Here is a 16,049-nt window from a genome sequence, read left to right on the forward strand (position 1 = left end):
AAACAATCTTTTTTTTTATTCCTATCTATAGTTTTTAAACAATATATAATTTATCATCACTAGAATAAACTATTTTTGTTGGTGAAATAATTTGTGCATTTGTTACCTTTTTGTTTCCTAAAGAATGATCATCTTGGTCATTGCTGAAATTGTGGACTTGGTAAAGTTGTATTGAATCTTGGTCGTAACTATCATATCTAAATTGTGCAATTGAACTGGAGGAATGGGTAACTACTTGCTTACAATTTCGATTGCTATGAATACCAACACATTCATTTTCCCCATGAACTTGAAAACTACTTTGGCAATGACTTGTGTACATATTCCATGTATTTACAACCTTTGATCCACTCTATATAAATAACGTAAAATAATAAATAAATAATAAAAATATAATTGTAATAAATTGTTTTGATCAATTTTTGACAACATACAATTAAAATTGGATCGGATGAAGTGGAACGTAGTCGAATCGAATTGATAGGGCTAGAACAACTAAAAGAACGAAAACAATGACTTGATCTAATATCCACCAATCTAATTTTCTGATCCATTGCACCAGTCGCTATCAAAGAGTGGTCATGAGTGGAATCCAAACAAAGTTGATTTGAAAGGCCATCGACATTTGAAATAACCTCTCCTCTCTCTAAATCCCATATTTTGATGAATCTGTCGTTTTTAGAGATTGTAATAATATTTTGGCCATTCCATGACAACGATGTAACCATTGAATCACCACAATCAATTGTTTTTGCTGGTAAAATGTTGATGCCTTTGTCTCTATCATTAAACTCCCAAACAGAAAGTTTGCCTTGTCCACCCAGAGAAGATGATGACGAAACTAAAAATGATTTGTTGTTTATGGTAGTTGTTGAAACTGTGTTTATGGTTTGATTGTTGTTATTGTTATGCTTTAATGATAGTGTTTGGTAATGATTTTCATTATTTATATCCAAAACATAGATCTCCTTTGACAGTGATGCCAGTAGAGTTGATGAATCATAAAGATTCAATGATACAATGTTTTGTGCTCCTTTTCCTCCTGGAAGGATATGACTAAATATTTGTTGATTCTTGTTGGGTGCCGTTTGATTTAATTTTGATGATGAGCTTTTTGTTAATCTTGTTGGTGTAGTTTCATAATCCATGGATCCAGAAAAGCTCTGTGATGCGTAATATCCACCACCTTGTTGTTGTTGTTGTTGTTGTTGTTGTTGTTGTTGTTGTTGTTGTTGTTGCTGCTGCTTTACATCACTTGATGACCTTGACATTATATTTGATAGAGCTGTTTTTTTCTTTCCACCTTCACTTGAAAGATTAAAAAAGTTTCCTTCTTGTTTTAAATAACCATTAAATGTATGACTCGATTCTATGTTGTCGATTATTTGAAGAATTTCACCAAACGATGGTCTTTGGTCTGGTTTTGGGCTCCAACACCTTGTAATGAGAGCCTGCCACTGAGCGGGAACATGAAGCAGAGGCGGTCGATAGTCTTCCATTGCCGCTAGAAAAGCCATTTTAAGTGGCTCCATACCACAATATGGATCCTTTTGGGTGATAATCTCCCATAGAATAACGCCATACGAGTAAATGTCCACCTTTTCCGAGTATCGCTCACCCTTGAAACTTTCGGGTGCCATCCATGCCAAGGAACCCATAGCTGCCGTCATCTCTGCCGCTGTGACACCTGCCTTTATTTCTCGGGATAGCCCAAAGTCGTTGATCTTGGCCATGGAATAGTCTCCGTCCAAAAGTACGTTTGACGATGTGAGATCTCTATGTACGATAGGAGAATCAAATGCAGTGTGCAAATAGTTCATTCCTTTTGCAATATTTCTTGCAATCGACAATTGGAGAGACGGTGTAAGGACATGGGGTCTTTCATCCAACAACTTTTTCAGTGATCCACCGGCCATATACTCCATAATGATGCATTTGTTGGCCACATCTGCTGAACAAGCTCCAATATACATTACACAACAAGGATGACAAAGTCTAGAGATTATACCCAACTCTTTTTCAAATATCTCTGCCTCTGAGCGATCACGAAACTTTGTGATTGTAATCTTTTTGAGAGCAACACTTCTTCCTTTCCACGATGCTTTATAAACCTTGCCAAAAAAGCCCTTTCCAATCTCCCTTTCAACATATAGCTCATTGAAAGATATTTCATAACCAATTACAGTAGACTTTAGTTTGACCAAGTGTCTAAAATGTTTATCTCCTCCATCTTCATCTATACTATCATCTTCATCTATTATATTGTAATTGTTATTATTATTATTACTATTATTATTATTACTATAAAACTCATCATCTAAAACTTGTGTTGGTGCTATATCATTGTCATCAACTAATGTAGAAGCTGATGAATATGAATCCTCTTTATCCTCTTCTCCCTCTTCTCCATCTTCTATACCCATACTCATATCAGAACTCTTTAATATTGTTGTTGTTGTTTTTGTTGTTATTGATGTTGCTGTAGTTGTAGATGGGGATGAAGAACTTTGGTTATTAATATAACCAACAACAGCAGCAGCTGATGCATCTTTGTTTATCATCCTATTATGATTAATATTTTGGTTATTGACATATGAAGAATTAGAAGAATTAGAAGAAGAAGAAGAAGAATGAAATTTATTTTGGTTCTCCATTCATCTATACTACTATGATTTATAAATATATTGTTGTTTATTAAACATGTCATACAAAAACTAATAATGGGCTTTTTTTTCTTGCTTTCTCACCATCATTTTTCATTTTTCGATTTTTTTTCACAATTTCGCTGTTGCCTATGAATCAGAGTGAACGTCCCTTGCTTGGAGTGTGTTAAAAAGTTACTACTCCTTTACTATCTCACTAGTCTTAGGCCACCCAGAAACCGATCAAGTATGTCTATAAAACTTGACTATCTTCTTTTATCATAAGTTATTAACCCACTCTCTCCTTCTACTACCCATTTCTTCACTCACTCTCACTCATCAACAGAATGAAATACATTTCAGCTTACTTATTATGCACTCTCGGAGGTAATGCTTCCCCATCCGCTGCTGATGTCACCAAGGTCTTGACCTCTGTTGGTGTTGAAGTCGACGCTGCTCGTGTTGATGCTGTCGTCAAGGAACTCGCCGGCAAGGACGTCGCTGCCCTCATTGCCACCGGTAAGGCCAAGATTGGTTCTGCTGCTCCAGCTGCTGCCGCTGCCCCAGCTGCTGCTGCTCCAGCCGCCGCCGCTGCTGCCAAGCCAGCTGCCAAGAAGGTTGAAGAAAAGAAGGAAGAGTCTGATGACGATATGGGTATGGGTCTCTTCGATTAAGAGTATTCATTCAAATAAAGAATATTTTTTCCTTTAAACCTATACATTTTAATTACTACTATTGTTATAGTAGTGATTACTCCTACTTGACATGGCTTTATTCCTTTTTAATTGAGTATCATATAATCCATATTTTACATAGACTTGAACAAGAATTCTTAAATATTCACACCTGAATACGCATTAATTATTAATTATTAGTTATTCGTCATGTCACCAAATTAAGAAAATGTTCTCCATTGGATCAAAAGTATCGTTGGATCTGATTTTGACTCATGAAAAATATACGCGGTGCACCCCACCCTAATAGTAGGTCGTTATCGTTCTGGAATCTACTACAACCTTAAGGTTTTAGAGCTCGAAAATTGGATGAAAGCATTGAAAAAATATCTAGCAAACGCTCGTTAAGATCGACGAAAAAACAACAATATTTCGGTTTTCTTTTGAGCCAAAAAAAACAAGGGCCATTGTCCTTGGGTACCGCAAAGGAGGACAACTTTGGAGAAAGTTGGCAAAAGAGGAGGTTAGCAAAGAGTGACAACACATTTTCTCTTTGATTTGTTTTGGTTGGTGTCATTCTTTAGACTCATTGTTTGATCATTCGGCAATTTTCTCCTCAAACAAAAAAAATAATAGACTGTTTATTATTTCCTAAAGAGATAGACAAACAAACATACAGAGTAGTTATTTCATCACCACCTTTATCATCATTTATCATCATCAACAACATTGTGGTATCATTTTTTAATTGACACAAGAAGAACACATCGATTATTCTTCCTTTCTTATAATTTAACACGATCGCGATAAGATAGATAGATAGATAAACAAATCGATAGATTTACTTTTTTTTTTTTTTTTTTTTATTTTATTATTTTTCTCATAGACATGTTGTTTTGGGTTTATGAGAAAAAGAGGAGTTGATAAACCTACAAACAAGAGTCTCTGGGGTATTGTTTGCAGTTGTTCCCAAAAGATCAAAGCTAATAATATGAAGCAAGCCCCAAAGTATACTTTTTTGACAAACACACAACGCACATTTTCCTTTTTAACTTTTTTTGTTAAAGTGCCGGCCGCATTTCGTATGTGGGAGGCACCCATATACAATGACCCACAGCACCACCACTGTTCTAATACCATATTACCAAAATCAAATTAATTCATATAACCACAAAGATTTTTTTTTTTCGAGTCAAAAGAATCTGGTCGATAAAAAAATCGGCAAACACAAACTACTTTTTTCATCATCAACAGCATCATCATTTCAATATCTTTAGCAAAGGTGAGAAGAAGAAAAAGCTACAACTCGAGTCACAAGTCGACGACTACTACTTTTAACACCCATTTTCTTTGCAATCAAAAAAAAAAAAACACCCCCCACAAAAAAAAGAAAAAGAAAGTAGTTGGTAGTCGATAGTTTTTACCATCCACAACTTTTTAATCTCTTCACTATCACCATCCTATAAATAATCATTAGTAGCTTGCAACTTCATTTCATTTCATTTGTTTTTTTTTTAAAACCACCAGTTGTTGATCTTCCACATTATCGATTTTTTTTAATCTCGAGAACACCTTGGCCAAGGTAACCACCAAATATTTTTGTGTACCTACATTTTCCTCTTCCCATCCATTCATCGTCGACGTTTATTTTTCTTTTACTAACAGTATTTTTATTCAAATCTTTAGATACACACAAATTAAATATATTTAGAACAAATTTCAATTGTAATTATTATTATTATTATTATTATAAAGAGTTATTAGAAAAATGGGTTGCGGAGGAAGTATAATGTCAAAGTCAAGTTTAGCCATTGACAAGGATCTTGCCAATGAGAAAAAGTCGATGGATAGAGAAATCAAAATATTGCTTTTAGGTATGTAAACATTTGATTTCAACATTGACATCTTTTTCCTAACCTTTTTTTTTTTTTTTCCAATATTAAATATCAAAAAACATACAGGTGCTGGTGATTCTGGTAAATCAACAATAGCAAAACAAATGCGTTATATTCATACACGTGGTTTCTCAAATGATGAAGTCAAAAACTATAGTGATATTATGCAAAGTAATGTCTTGCAATGTGTTCAACTTTTGGCAAGAAACCTAGAAAATTATGATATTCAAGTAGCTCCAGAACTAGTTGTATGTATAACAAAAAAAAAGAGAAAGCTATCATTTCAAAACAACAAAATTTGACTAATTTATTTTATATCTATTATTTATTTAAACAATCTATAGAAAGAAATAGAATACTTTAAAGATATCAATCCATATGAATTACCATTAGAAGATCATATGGTAAAGTCTGTTGTTGCCATTTGGAAAGATGCTGGAATCCAACAATTATATGAAAAGAGAAACGAATTTAATTTATTGGAAGTAGCTCAATAGTATGTAGAGAAAAGAAAAAAACCCAAGCATAATATATATATCTATATAAATGTATTAACACACAATTTTCATTTCATTTAATTAGTTGTTTAGATTCAGTTGAAAGAATCTCAGCCGATGGTTATATTCCAACACAAGAAGATATTTTAAAGTGCAGACAAAGAACTACTGGTATGAAAGAGACAGTCTTTACCGTTGAACAGGTTAGATTCAGACTTTTGGATGTTGGTGGTCAAAAGAATGAACGTAGAAAATGGATGCATTACTTTGAGGATGTCAAAACCATTATTTTCTGTGTTGCACTCGGAGACTACAATATGAACCTCGTCGAAGATGGAGCCACCAATCGTATGGAGGATTCATTAAAATTATGGAAGGAAATCATTGGTAATCCATATTTCAAGGGTACTTCTTTTGTTCTTTTCTTAAACAAGAATGATCTTTTCAGAGAAAAGGTTGTCAAAGATTCTTTGGCAAACTATTTCCCAGATTACTCTGGTATGTAATCGTGATAAAATATTAAACCTCAACAACGATCAAACACTAACCTACTTTTTTTTTATTTTTTTTTATTATTTTATAGGTGGACTCGATTATGAAAGAGGTTTAGAATTTATTAGAGGTAAATATCTCCAAATGGTTCCACCAAGTATGACTGTAGTTGCACATGTCACTACGGCTACCGATACTGAAAATATTAGTGTGGTTTTTGATGCTGTTCGTAGAACTATTATCAACCAAATTCTTAAAATTCACTTTTAAACAACAACAACAACAACAACCAAAAATATCTTTGTATTTGGATATACGCTCGCCTTTTTCATTACAAAATTCACAATCTTCGTTAAACTGGTGGAACATTGTCCATCTTTTTTTTTTTTTCATTCCCAATAACCATCAAAACAAACAAAAACATGGAAACAATCATTTGATTGAATTTCTTTGATATAATAATAATAATATAACCACCATAATTACAATTATTTTTTGGTCAATAATAATAAGTAATCATAAACCAACAACAAAACCATCATAATCAATCAGTAATACTTTACAACTAATAATCACACAAACGAACCAATATTTTGAACTAACAAACCGATTCATCAAAATAATAATCTCCCATTGCCAACACCAATCATTGTACCATTATACCAAAACAAACATAATTACACCCATAAATAAACTTTATCCTTTAAATTTTGTTTAGTTAAAAAAAAGAAAAGAAAAAAGAAAAGAAAAAAGAAAATCTAATTTAATTTTGTATGATGGATTATTTATTTATGATTGGATAGACTAAAAGTTATATCTTTTTTTTTTTTTTTTTGTTTTTTTTCTTTCTTGTTGTTCTCTAGAGTGTTTGTTTTTTTTATGATTTATTCTTCATCAGAATCTTGGTCATTCTCTTGGTGAATATTTCCTTCAGTATCGCCAGTTTGTGGAGGAGTGGCTTGTTTGACGTCGAGTTGGGAAATAAGGATTCTTACATTCTTGGAGACATTTTTAATTTCATCCAACACTTGTTCGTTGTTCCAATTCTTTGATTTGAACATATCATACAAGGCAGGTGAAGTGCACAAGATAGAGGTGGCAGGTCTGTTGTACTCTGGGGCAGAAGTGGTCAAACGAGTGACATTGTCTTCGAGAAGGTGGAACTGCAATGTCTTTTGGTTGTTGCGATAGATTGATACCTTTTGGATGATGAGTGATTCGACGATAAAGAGATTCGAGTCTGGGATTTGGTAGGTGTTGTTGCCGTTGGAGTTTTTAAAGATGTGAATAGAAGAGAGGAATTGCTTCAATCTGTCACTGTGTGGGTGTGATTCAAGTGGTGCCTTTGAAAGGGTGTCGATCGAAATTCTCAAATCAAAGTGTCCTTGTTTGCTGAGTTGTGGAAGGAGTACCTTGGCATTGATGTGGTGTGTTTGTTTGTAGAGGGTTGGGTTCACAAATCTGTATTCAACAGAACTAGATGGACTGCCTGCAGCAGCGGCGGTACTAGTTGATGAGGTGGCAGAAGAAGACGAGTTTGATGTTGCAGAGTTGGCACTATTCGATGGTGAGGAAGGTGAAACTACCTTTTCTTCGAAACATTTGATGGTGAGAATATCAAGAGTGTCAGTGTCGAGAAGAGTTACAAGAACGTATGGCTTCTTTTCCTTGAAAAGGTTGTGAGTGTGTACAAATGACTCTGAGATGCATGTACTGTTTTGAAAGACAGAATCGAGTGACTCTGTGAGAAGCTCGTATTTGTCTGCCGTCATTGCTGGTGATGGAATTTCATTGCTGTTGAGGAACCAAATCTTGCCTGCCTTGACATCGACAAATGGAATATTGTTTGTCTTTTCTATAGATAGTGTACTAAAAATCTCATTGAAACGTCCAACAAATTGTGGTTCATGTGTTCTCACAATCTCTTGGATATCGATATTGTCCTCTGTCGTAGAGGTGGTACTAGTCGATGATGATGATGATGACGACGATGACGACGATGCTTGGGATGCCTTGTTTTCAAACAAGACGACAGCATAGTTTGGTTGGTGAACAAACTTTAATCTTTGATCTCCCTTGTAATCTACCAATGATAAGTATTTGGCCTAAGTAAGTAAAAAATAAATAAAAATAAAATAGATTATTAAGAAGAGTAATAAATATTATTAAATGGGTTGGAACAACTTACAGAAGTGTTTTTCAACTTTAAAACAATTTCTTTGGCTCTTTCCAATTGTTGAGCGTCTGGACATTTAATGACAGCAGTTGTTTTGAAGATTTTGAGTCTGGCATTGGTGGCCTTGTTGATAAGACCCCACAATGATCCTTTGACTCCAATGATTGCACCTCCACTAAATGTTGGAATGTTGACAAAGGTCTTTAACATTTTTCCGCCAAAGTGTGGGAAATAAGAAGAAGACGACGAGGATCCACCTCTATAGCCACCTCTGAATCCGCCACGACTGCCTCTTCCTCCACGGTTTGAGCCACGATTTCCAGAGGGACCTCCTCTTGGACTGTAGTTTGATTGGAATCCACCTCTAAATGGTTTTCCAGATGATGATTGTTGTTGTAATGGCTGTTGTTGTTGTTGTTGTGGTTGTTGATGTTGTTGTTGTTGTTGATGTTGTGGTTGTTGATGTTGATGTTGTTGTAGTTGTTGTGGTTGCAGTTGTTGTTGTTGTTGCAATGGTTGTGAGTTAAAATATGATTGTTGTTGGACAATATCATCCATCATTGGGTGTTGTTGTTGTTGAAAAGGGGCAGATGATTGTTGTTGTTGTTGGGGTTGTTGTGATTGATCTATATGACCACCAGTGTGTTGTCCTCCACCTCTTGGACCATATCTCTTTGTGCCCCTCATGTGAAATCGGCCATATTGATATCCTCCATCTCTTCCATTACCACCTCCATTGTTATTATTTATATTGTTGTTGTTGTTGTTGTTGTTATTATTGGTGTTCATTGTTTAAAAGAAGAAGAGAGAAGAAGAAGAAGAAGAAGAATGATTTATTGTTATTATTTATTTATTATTGTTATTATAAAAAGTTTCTTTGTTGATGATATTAAAAGTTATGATTTTTTCTATATAATTTTATTTTTTTCTATCAATAGTTGTTATTTGTATTGTTATCTTTTTTAATTGTTATTTCCTTCAAAAGAAACTGTTATTCTCTTCTTTTGTTGTTATCTCTTTTTTATTATTATTATTGTTATTGTTCAACAACACAAAAAAGCTTTTTTTTGATGTGATGATGTTCATGCCCCCCCCCAGTGAAAAATTCTTCTTCATTTTTTAAATTAAAATTTTTTTTTTTTAATTAAATTTATTTGATAATGGTTGTTGGATCAACATAAAATTGTTTAAAGTAGGGTTCATTCTTTAGATGTTTTTCGATAAATAAATAGGTAGACATGATCAAACGAGGGAATCTTGTTTTAAAGTAGTCGAGGAAACCATCTGGTAAATCACCAAGACATTGTTGTACGTCTTGTGGAAGGTCTCTATAGTGGTTAAATTTGTTTCTAATGACTCTGAGAAGATCTCGAACACTTTTACCATTGTATTTTCTGTAACGACCTATATTATCGATGAATAATTGATCCAAGAGACCCCACCATTCAGTATCTCTATTCTGTAATACTTGGTCGATAAGTAGATCTAGATCGGTTACCAATGGACTAGATGGTTTTTCAAATTCTAAATAATCAGATGCTGCCACCAAAAATGATAATTGTTTGTGTGAATTCCAAAAGAATGGATGTGATTCACATTCTAATATCGTTGGTCTAAAGGTAGATGAAATATTAATTATTAATATTAATATATATATATATAAATATATTCGTATTTACTAGTAATAGAATAGTTACCTTTTATCTGGTTCAAATTGTATCATTGATGAAACTAAATGATGAAGTTCACCAAGATGTTCAATTGCTTCAATGTCATACTTATTTTTTAATACATTCTTTTCACGATTGAAACGTCCTCCAAATGGATTACTGCCAGTGACCAAGTAGTAAATGACACATCCCATTGAAAAAATGTCTACTTTTTTCGTACTTTTGTTGCTACCATTTAAATACTCTGCAGGTTGCCAACCGTAGCTGTCACTGGCAAACGTCAAAGAATGATCGTCCTTGTCCAAAGCCTTTCCTAGTCCCATATCTGATATCTTTACACGATTGTTTGGATCAATGAGGATATTTTGAGGTTTAATATCACGATGAATAATATTTAGAGAGTGTAAATGACTCAATCCCGATAATAAATCCATTATCATCCTTTTCATTAAATCTGTAATGATTATCTTTTGTTGTTGGGTTGATTTTCCTGTTGGTTGTTGCGAATGTGGTGGTGGTGGTGGTTTACCTCCTGTAACACCTTTAGAGGTTAAATTTTCTTCTATTGCTTGATCCAAACTTTTTGTACAATAAGATAGTGCCAAATATATAAATTCGCTATCTTCTTCTTTGGCGTGGTATCTAACGACATTTAAATGTTCATCAGAGTGCAGTAATAGGGAAACTTCCCTATCGGCAAATTTAATAAATTGTTTAAGCATTCTCTTGATGGCTACTTTTCTGCCCTCTAAAAAACCTTCATACACCACAGTGCCACAACTTCCAGTTCCCAAAACATTATTAGACATTGTAAGTTTACCAATCTTTACATTTCCATTTTCTAATATAATTCTTGTGCTATATTCCAGTTGTTGAATATTGGTTGTTGTTGTACTTGTTACCAATTCTTCCTCTAGCATTTCTTGAATCTCTTCCTTTTCCTTTTCCTCTTTTTCTTCTTCCTCTTGTTCCACCTCAATTTGATGTTGATGTTGTTGTTGTTGTTGTTTTCTTTTGTTTTTTTTTTTACTTGGAGTTGATGGTGTCTTGTTTGGTTTTCCTTTTTTTGGGCCTCCAAATCAAAGACTTTGTTATAAAAGTGGCACTTGCCAACAGTATCAATAATAATGTGTTTACCTGATAATTATCTGTAATCAGTTTAATGAATGCGTTTTGGTTGTCTTGTTGATTATTTTGGTTGTTTTGCGTATGATTATCGTTGTCACTAATAACTCTTGTGCCATTATCTTCGCTACCATCACCAATTGCCAAGGGATCTTGTCCACCGTTATCGGTTCTTTGGTTTTTATCGTTTGATGTAATGTAAAAGTGTCCATCATAACTATCAAAAATAAAGGTAGGCATCCAACCAGAGGGTACTAGTCCTGAATTGTCGTTGTTGGTACCAGCCGATATAAAAGGTGCAAATGGATTGTCGGCAGACAATATTCTAGTAAATTCGAGTGGTTCCAATATATTTTGTGATTTTGAAAAGGCGTATATAGATAGTGGTGGAGATGGAAGTATTGATTCCCAATAAGAGTTTGATGACAACACACTACTCTTTTTAACAAAGAGTTTATATAGAGAGTTCATTGGATAGACCTGAATCGTTCCTTTTAGTTCAAACTTTTTCGTTGATGTTGACTCTGTTTCTTGTTGTTGATTTACTCTTTTTACAGATTGGTGGAATGGTTTGTACTCTCCAATTGATATGTTCCATTTTTCTACACCAGTTGTTGGATCTATAGCAATGACTTTGTAATCTGATCTTACAAATATCAATACATTATTTTTTCCATCTTGATTGTCGCTGTTGGCACCAGAGTCGTCACATACGCCACTCATGCTCGAGCATCCTTCCCATTCACCATTGTGTCTTAGAGTCTTTAGTAGCTTTCCAGTGGTAGCATCGACTACCATAACAGTGGTTGCTTTACTTCCAACAAATAGAGTATCTTGATCGTCGACAGAACTTTGTTGAAATGGTGAAGAGTTTACAATATCAAACAATGAATAGGGAAGCTTTTGTATGCCACTGTCTTTTGAATAAATATAAAATTCACCACTTCCATCTATATTTGGTATGTATAGTTGTTGATTATTATTATTATTTTGGTTTGTGGTAGTGGTGGTAGAGATAACGTCATATGACGACGATGTAACAATATCATTATCACTTGATTGATCAAAGAAATCGTTATCATTATCACTATCATTGTCTACTCGCTGTTGTTGTTGTTGTTGTGGTTGTTGTTGTTGATTAAATGTTTGAGATGTTGAATAGAGAGAGTGTCCTTCATCTATAATCCAATTTAACATTCCATTGTCATATTTGAAAGAATATATACTCCCATCCATTGTACTAACAATTAAATCTCTAAAAATAAAAGATCAATTAGTGAATTTGATCAGTATAGTATAGAATAGCATAGCATAGCATAGATACTGTCAGCTGCTCAGTTGAGGTTGATTACATACAAATCGGTTGGTATAGAGCTTGAACCTTTCTTTTTTTGATTATTGTTATTGTTGTTTACATTCCTTTGCTGTTGCTGTTGTTGTTGTTGTTGTTGCTGACATTTAATGACATCTATAAATACTGTTGATATTATAATAAAGAGTAATATCAAGGAATAATATGACTTGTTCTTCATTGTAAAGAGACCCTTTGATGGGGTTGAGATATATAATTTATGTACAAGGTTGATTTATATTGGTTTATATCTCGAGAAACCAATATCAAACTATATATATATATAAAAGATAATGTATTCTTCTTCTTCTTCTAATAATAAATAATAATAAATAATTTAAATGCGCACTTATATTGCCCTTCTTTGTTTTGTTCAGAAAGAGGTGAGTCAGCAAAAATTGCTCAATTTCAGAACAACAACAAAACTATTTTTTTATTATTATTAATAATAATATTATTTGGTCAACGATTTTCTTTAATCAAATCTTGATCAAATTATTAACCGAATCTTGATTTACATCTATCAAAGGTACTGTCTGCATGGTTTAATTGTTCTAACCATAAATAGTTTGGTGAAGATGATTTGAGTTGACTGGAAAATAGAAAAAAAGACAGGAATGTTAGTGATTCTACCATTGGTAAATCAAAGGATTTGAAATGGAATAAGTTTACCTTTGATAACGATTGATAATATCGATTGGTTTCTTCATGTGAATGTAACAAGTGATAAGGTTTGAAATGGTTGCTGGATCCTTTGAATTCTTTTCAATCGATTGTAATAATGTTTGTTCAGCCTTTTCGAATCTCTTTAACATTAATTCACAAACTGCACGAGAGTTTAGTAATAATGATGTTGTTCCATATTTCTCTGACAATTCTTCATAGATTGCCAATGCTTCCTTTACTTTATCATCTCCCTATTTTTTGGAAAAAGAAAATAAGTAATGAATTAATTGGTTACTAGTTGTGTGGATTAAACTATATAGTTGGGATAGAGATAGTTACTTGAGTGATCAATATTAATGCATTTGAAAATAATGATGGTGTGGCATCAACATCAATCTGTTTCATTTGACTGTATTGCTTCTCTGCCAAATCCAATCTATCGATTTTCAAATAACTTTGAACCAATAATGACATACTACAATATTTTATATATATATATCGATAGTTGTTAGTTTAGATTAGACATTTAGAGTTTGATTTGTAAGGAATGATTGATTGATTGATTGATTGATTGATTGATTGATTGATTGATTGATTGATTGATTGATTGATTGATTGATAAATACCATTCAAGATTATCAGTTTTATGTAAAATACGTAGTGTCTCTTCAAAGTTTTGTTGTTCATAGTGAATAGAAGCAATTAAAAGTTGGGCAATTGGTGTAGTATTGTTGAGTTGGTTTTCAATCTGTTTAATAGAGTTTAAAACTTGTTCTTTGTTGTTGTTGTTGTTTGAAAGATATTGAGCAAAGTAACGAATTGATTGAAGTGTAATATCATTGTTGCCTTCTTTCAACTCTGACAATACTAGAGAGTAATTCTCTTGAGCAATATAACTTCTGTAGAGGAATGCATCTGCTTCCAACTTTTGTTGATCGTTTTTAATTTGCTTGTATCTCTTGTTTACTTCATTGATTGCTCCTTGATAATTGCCCAAGTAATAATAATTCTTTGCTTCAAATAATATATCTCCCATCTTTCTTCTTCTTCTTCTTAATATTACAACTGATCTTCTATCTATCTATCTATCTATCTATTACTTATCTATTCTAATATTAAAACTACTATTGTCTTATGATGATTCACCAAAATCATTTTTTAGGTTTTTTTTTTTTTTTTAATATTATCTTGTCTCCAACAAAGGAAGCTCTTGAAGTTCAAAATTTAATATATAAATATAATTTTTGAGACATCTAGATGTTTCTAATACGAAATTGCTTTAAATCATCTTCTTTAGTATTGTTAACTTCAAAGAGGAGCGCAACAAACAACATCAATAGCACAACAACAACAACAACAATAACAAGAAATATTGTCAATTGTTACACTTCTACGCAATTAACAACTTGTACAAAAGAATTAAGTCATTCAAGAATGGGAAACTGGTATTCAACAACTACTGCTACTAATGATGAATCTCAAAATGATGATAGTCAACAAAGGGATCTGTCAGAACAAGAAGGACAAGAAGAGTTAGATATCACACCAGTGTCATCTGATATTAAAAAGATAAAGATCTATACAAAGACTGGTGATAAAGGTACTAGTAGTCTTTTTAATGGTGAAAGAAGACCAAAAGATGATACTGTATTTAATGTATTGGGTTCATTGGATGAATTGTCTGCTCATATTGGGTGCGTATAAAAACAATGATATATTATCATTATAATCATGATTATTGACATCAATATCCTTAATCCTACCTACTACTTAATAGAATGGCTGTTGAATATTGTAAATTGAAAAAGAATAAGAGATTAATAGAAAAGATACCAGAACTTGAAGAGGTACGTAAATTGTTATATTTAAATATACTCAATCATAAATAATAATAATAATAATTCTATTTTTTTTTTTATTAAAGATTCAATGTTTATTGTTTGATTTAGGATCACACATTGCAACACCAAGAACCGAAGGATCATCATCTTCAATGCATTTAGCTAGAACAGAATTTAGTGAAACTCATGTAGAAAAGATAGAGTTGGCTATCGACGAAATGGATAAATACTTGGCACCCTTGAAGAATTTTATTTTACCTGTATGTCACCACTAGAAAAAAAAAAGAAAAGACTACTTACTAATAATAATTATTATTATTATTTATACAACAACAACAACAACAACAAAAAGGGAGGAGGATTAGAATCATCACAATTCCATATTTGTAGAGCAGTTTGTAGAAGAACAGAGAGAGATATGTCACCATTATTAAGAGAGTCAGCCATCGACGAGACGGCACCCAAATTTATCAATAGATTATCAGATTACTTTTTTGCAGTATCACGATACTGTTCATTGGTTACCAATCATCCAGAATCTGTTTACAAATTGCCAAAAGACAGAGACTCTAATAACAAGTACCAACGTAAAATTGAAGTTCATTAATTGATGAAAGATATATTAAAAATATATGAAACTTGGAACAAATGAATCCAAAATAAAATCAGTTTGCAAAAAAAAAAAAAAAAAAAAAAAAAAAAAAAAACCACACATGCCTTTAAATATTTGATTACCATTTTATTTATAATTATTTATTTTATTTTGAAGGTTCAGGGCTATCCGTTATGGTAGGTTGTCTTTATAATAATGATAATGATGATGATGATCGATAAAGAGTTGATATATTTCAAATCAGAAAGAGTATGATGATGATGATCAACACCAAATCAGTATTTCTGCTGCATGAAAACAGGTGCTGCACAAGATAGATTCATCAGTTAAAGGTGTACATTAATGCTATTCAAGGATCATCATCTCTCTCTCTACACATCCTATTTGACATCGATCAATCAATCAAT

At 32.8% G+C, this 16,049-nt stretch overlaps 7 protein-coding genes across 7 annotated transcripts; 4 read left to right on the forward strand and 3 right to left on the reverse strand.

Annotated features, from left to right (window-relative positions):
- Positions 1-34: 34 nt before the first annotated feature.
- On the reverse strand, positions 35-2,654 carry zakA (WD-40 repeat-containing protein; the record flags this gene model as incomplete). The annotated part of the gene is made up of 2 exons (XM_004356805.1): positions 35-352; positions 435-2,654. The coding sequence occupies 2 exons, from the start codon at positions 2,652-2,654 to the stop codon at positions 35-37; spliced, it is 2,538 nt and encodes an 845-aa protein (XP_004356858.1).
- Positions 2,655-2,989: 335 nt separating this feature from the next.
- On the forward strand, positions 2,990-3,873 carry DFA_06633 (uncharacterized protein; the record flags this gene model as incomplete). Its single annotated transcript, XM_004356806.1, has 3 exons — positions 2,990-3,296; positions 3,518-3,571; positions 3,665-3,873. The coding sequence occupies 3 exons, from the start codon at positions 2,990-2,992 to the stop codon at positions 3,871-3,873; spliced, it is 570 nt and encodes a 189-aa protein (XP_004356859.1).
- Positions 3,874-5,084: 1,211 nt separating this feature from the next.
- Positions 5,085-6,470, forward strand: gpaI (G-protein subunit alpha 9; the record flags this gene model as incomplete). Its single annotated transcript, XM_004356807.1, has 5 exons — positions 5,085-5,190; positions 5,278-5,459; positions 5,556-5,707; positions 5,794-6,206; positions 6,292-6,470. The coding sequence occupies 5 exons, from the start codon at positions 5,085-5,087 to the stop codon at positions 6,468-6,470; spliced, it is 1,032 nt and encodes a 343-aa protein (XP_004356860.1).
- A 614-nt stretch (positions 6,471-7,084) lies between these two features.
- Positions 7,085-9,165, reverse strand: DFA_06635 (uncharacterized protein; the record flags this gene model as incomplete). The annotated part of the gene is made up of 2 exons (XM_004356808.1): positions 7,085-8,305; positions 8,389-9,165. The coding sequence occupies 2 exons, from the start codon at positions 9,163-9,165 to the stop codon at positions 7,085-7,087; spliced, it is 1,998 nt and encodes a 665-aa protein (XP_004356861.1).
- Positions 9,166-9,526: 361 nt separating this feature from the next.
- On the reverse strand, positions 9,527-14,224 carry ireA (putative protein serine/threonine kinase; the record flags this gene model as incomplete). Its single annotated transcript, XM_004356809.1, is given in 9 exon segments — positions 9,527-9,989; positions 10,074-11,057; positions 11,077-11,388; positions 11,677-12,426; positions 12,528-12,648; positions 13,026-13,114; positions 13,195-13,439; positions 13,528-13,663; positions 13,815-14,224. 9 exon segments carry the CDS (start codon positions 14,222-14,224, stop codon positions 9,527-9,529), a joined length of 3,510 nt encoding a protein of 1,169 aa, XP_004356862.1.
- A 398-nt stretch (positions 14,225-14,622) lies between these two features.
- DFA_06637 (uncharacterized protein) lies at positions 14,623-14,892 on the forward strand (the record flags this gene model as incomplete). The annotated part of the gene is made up of 1 exon (XM_004356810.1): positions 14,623-14,892. The coding sequence occupies one exon, from the start codon at positions 14,623-14,625 to the stop codon at positions 14,890-14,892; it is 270 nt and encodes an 89-aa protein (XP_004356863.1).
- Positions 14,893-14,966: 74 nt separating this feature from the next.
- On the forward strand, positions 14,967-15,937 carry DFA_06638 (uncharacterized protein; the record flags this gene model as incomplete). The annotated part of the gene is made up of 5 exons (XM_004356811.1): positions 14,967-15,035; positions 15,113-15,289; positions 15,382-15,616; positions 15,799-15,818; positions 15,887-15,937. The coding sequence occupies 5 exons, from the start codon at positions 14,967-14,969 to the stop codon at positions 15,935-15,937; spliced, it is 552 nt and encodes a 183-aa protein (XP_004356864.1).
- Between the last annotated feature and the right edge of the window lie 112 nt (positions 15,938-16,049).

This window comes from Cavenderia fasciculata, assembly GCF_000203815.1.
Source record: "Cavenderia fasciculata unplaced genomic scaffold Scf_EJPB12P01AWP9W-5, whole genome shotgun sequence".
NCBI lineage: Eukaryota > Evosea > Eumycetozoa > Acytosteliales > Cavenderiaceae > Cavenderia > Cavenderia fasciculata.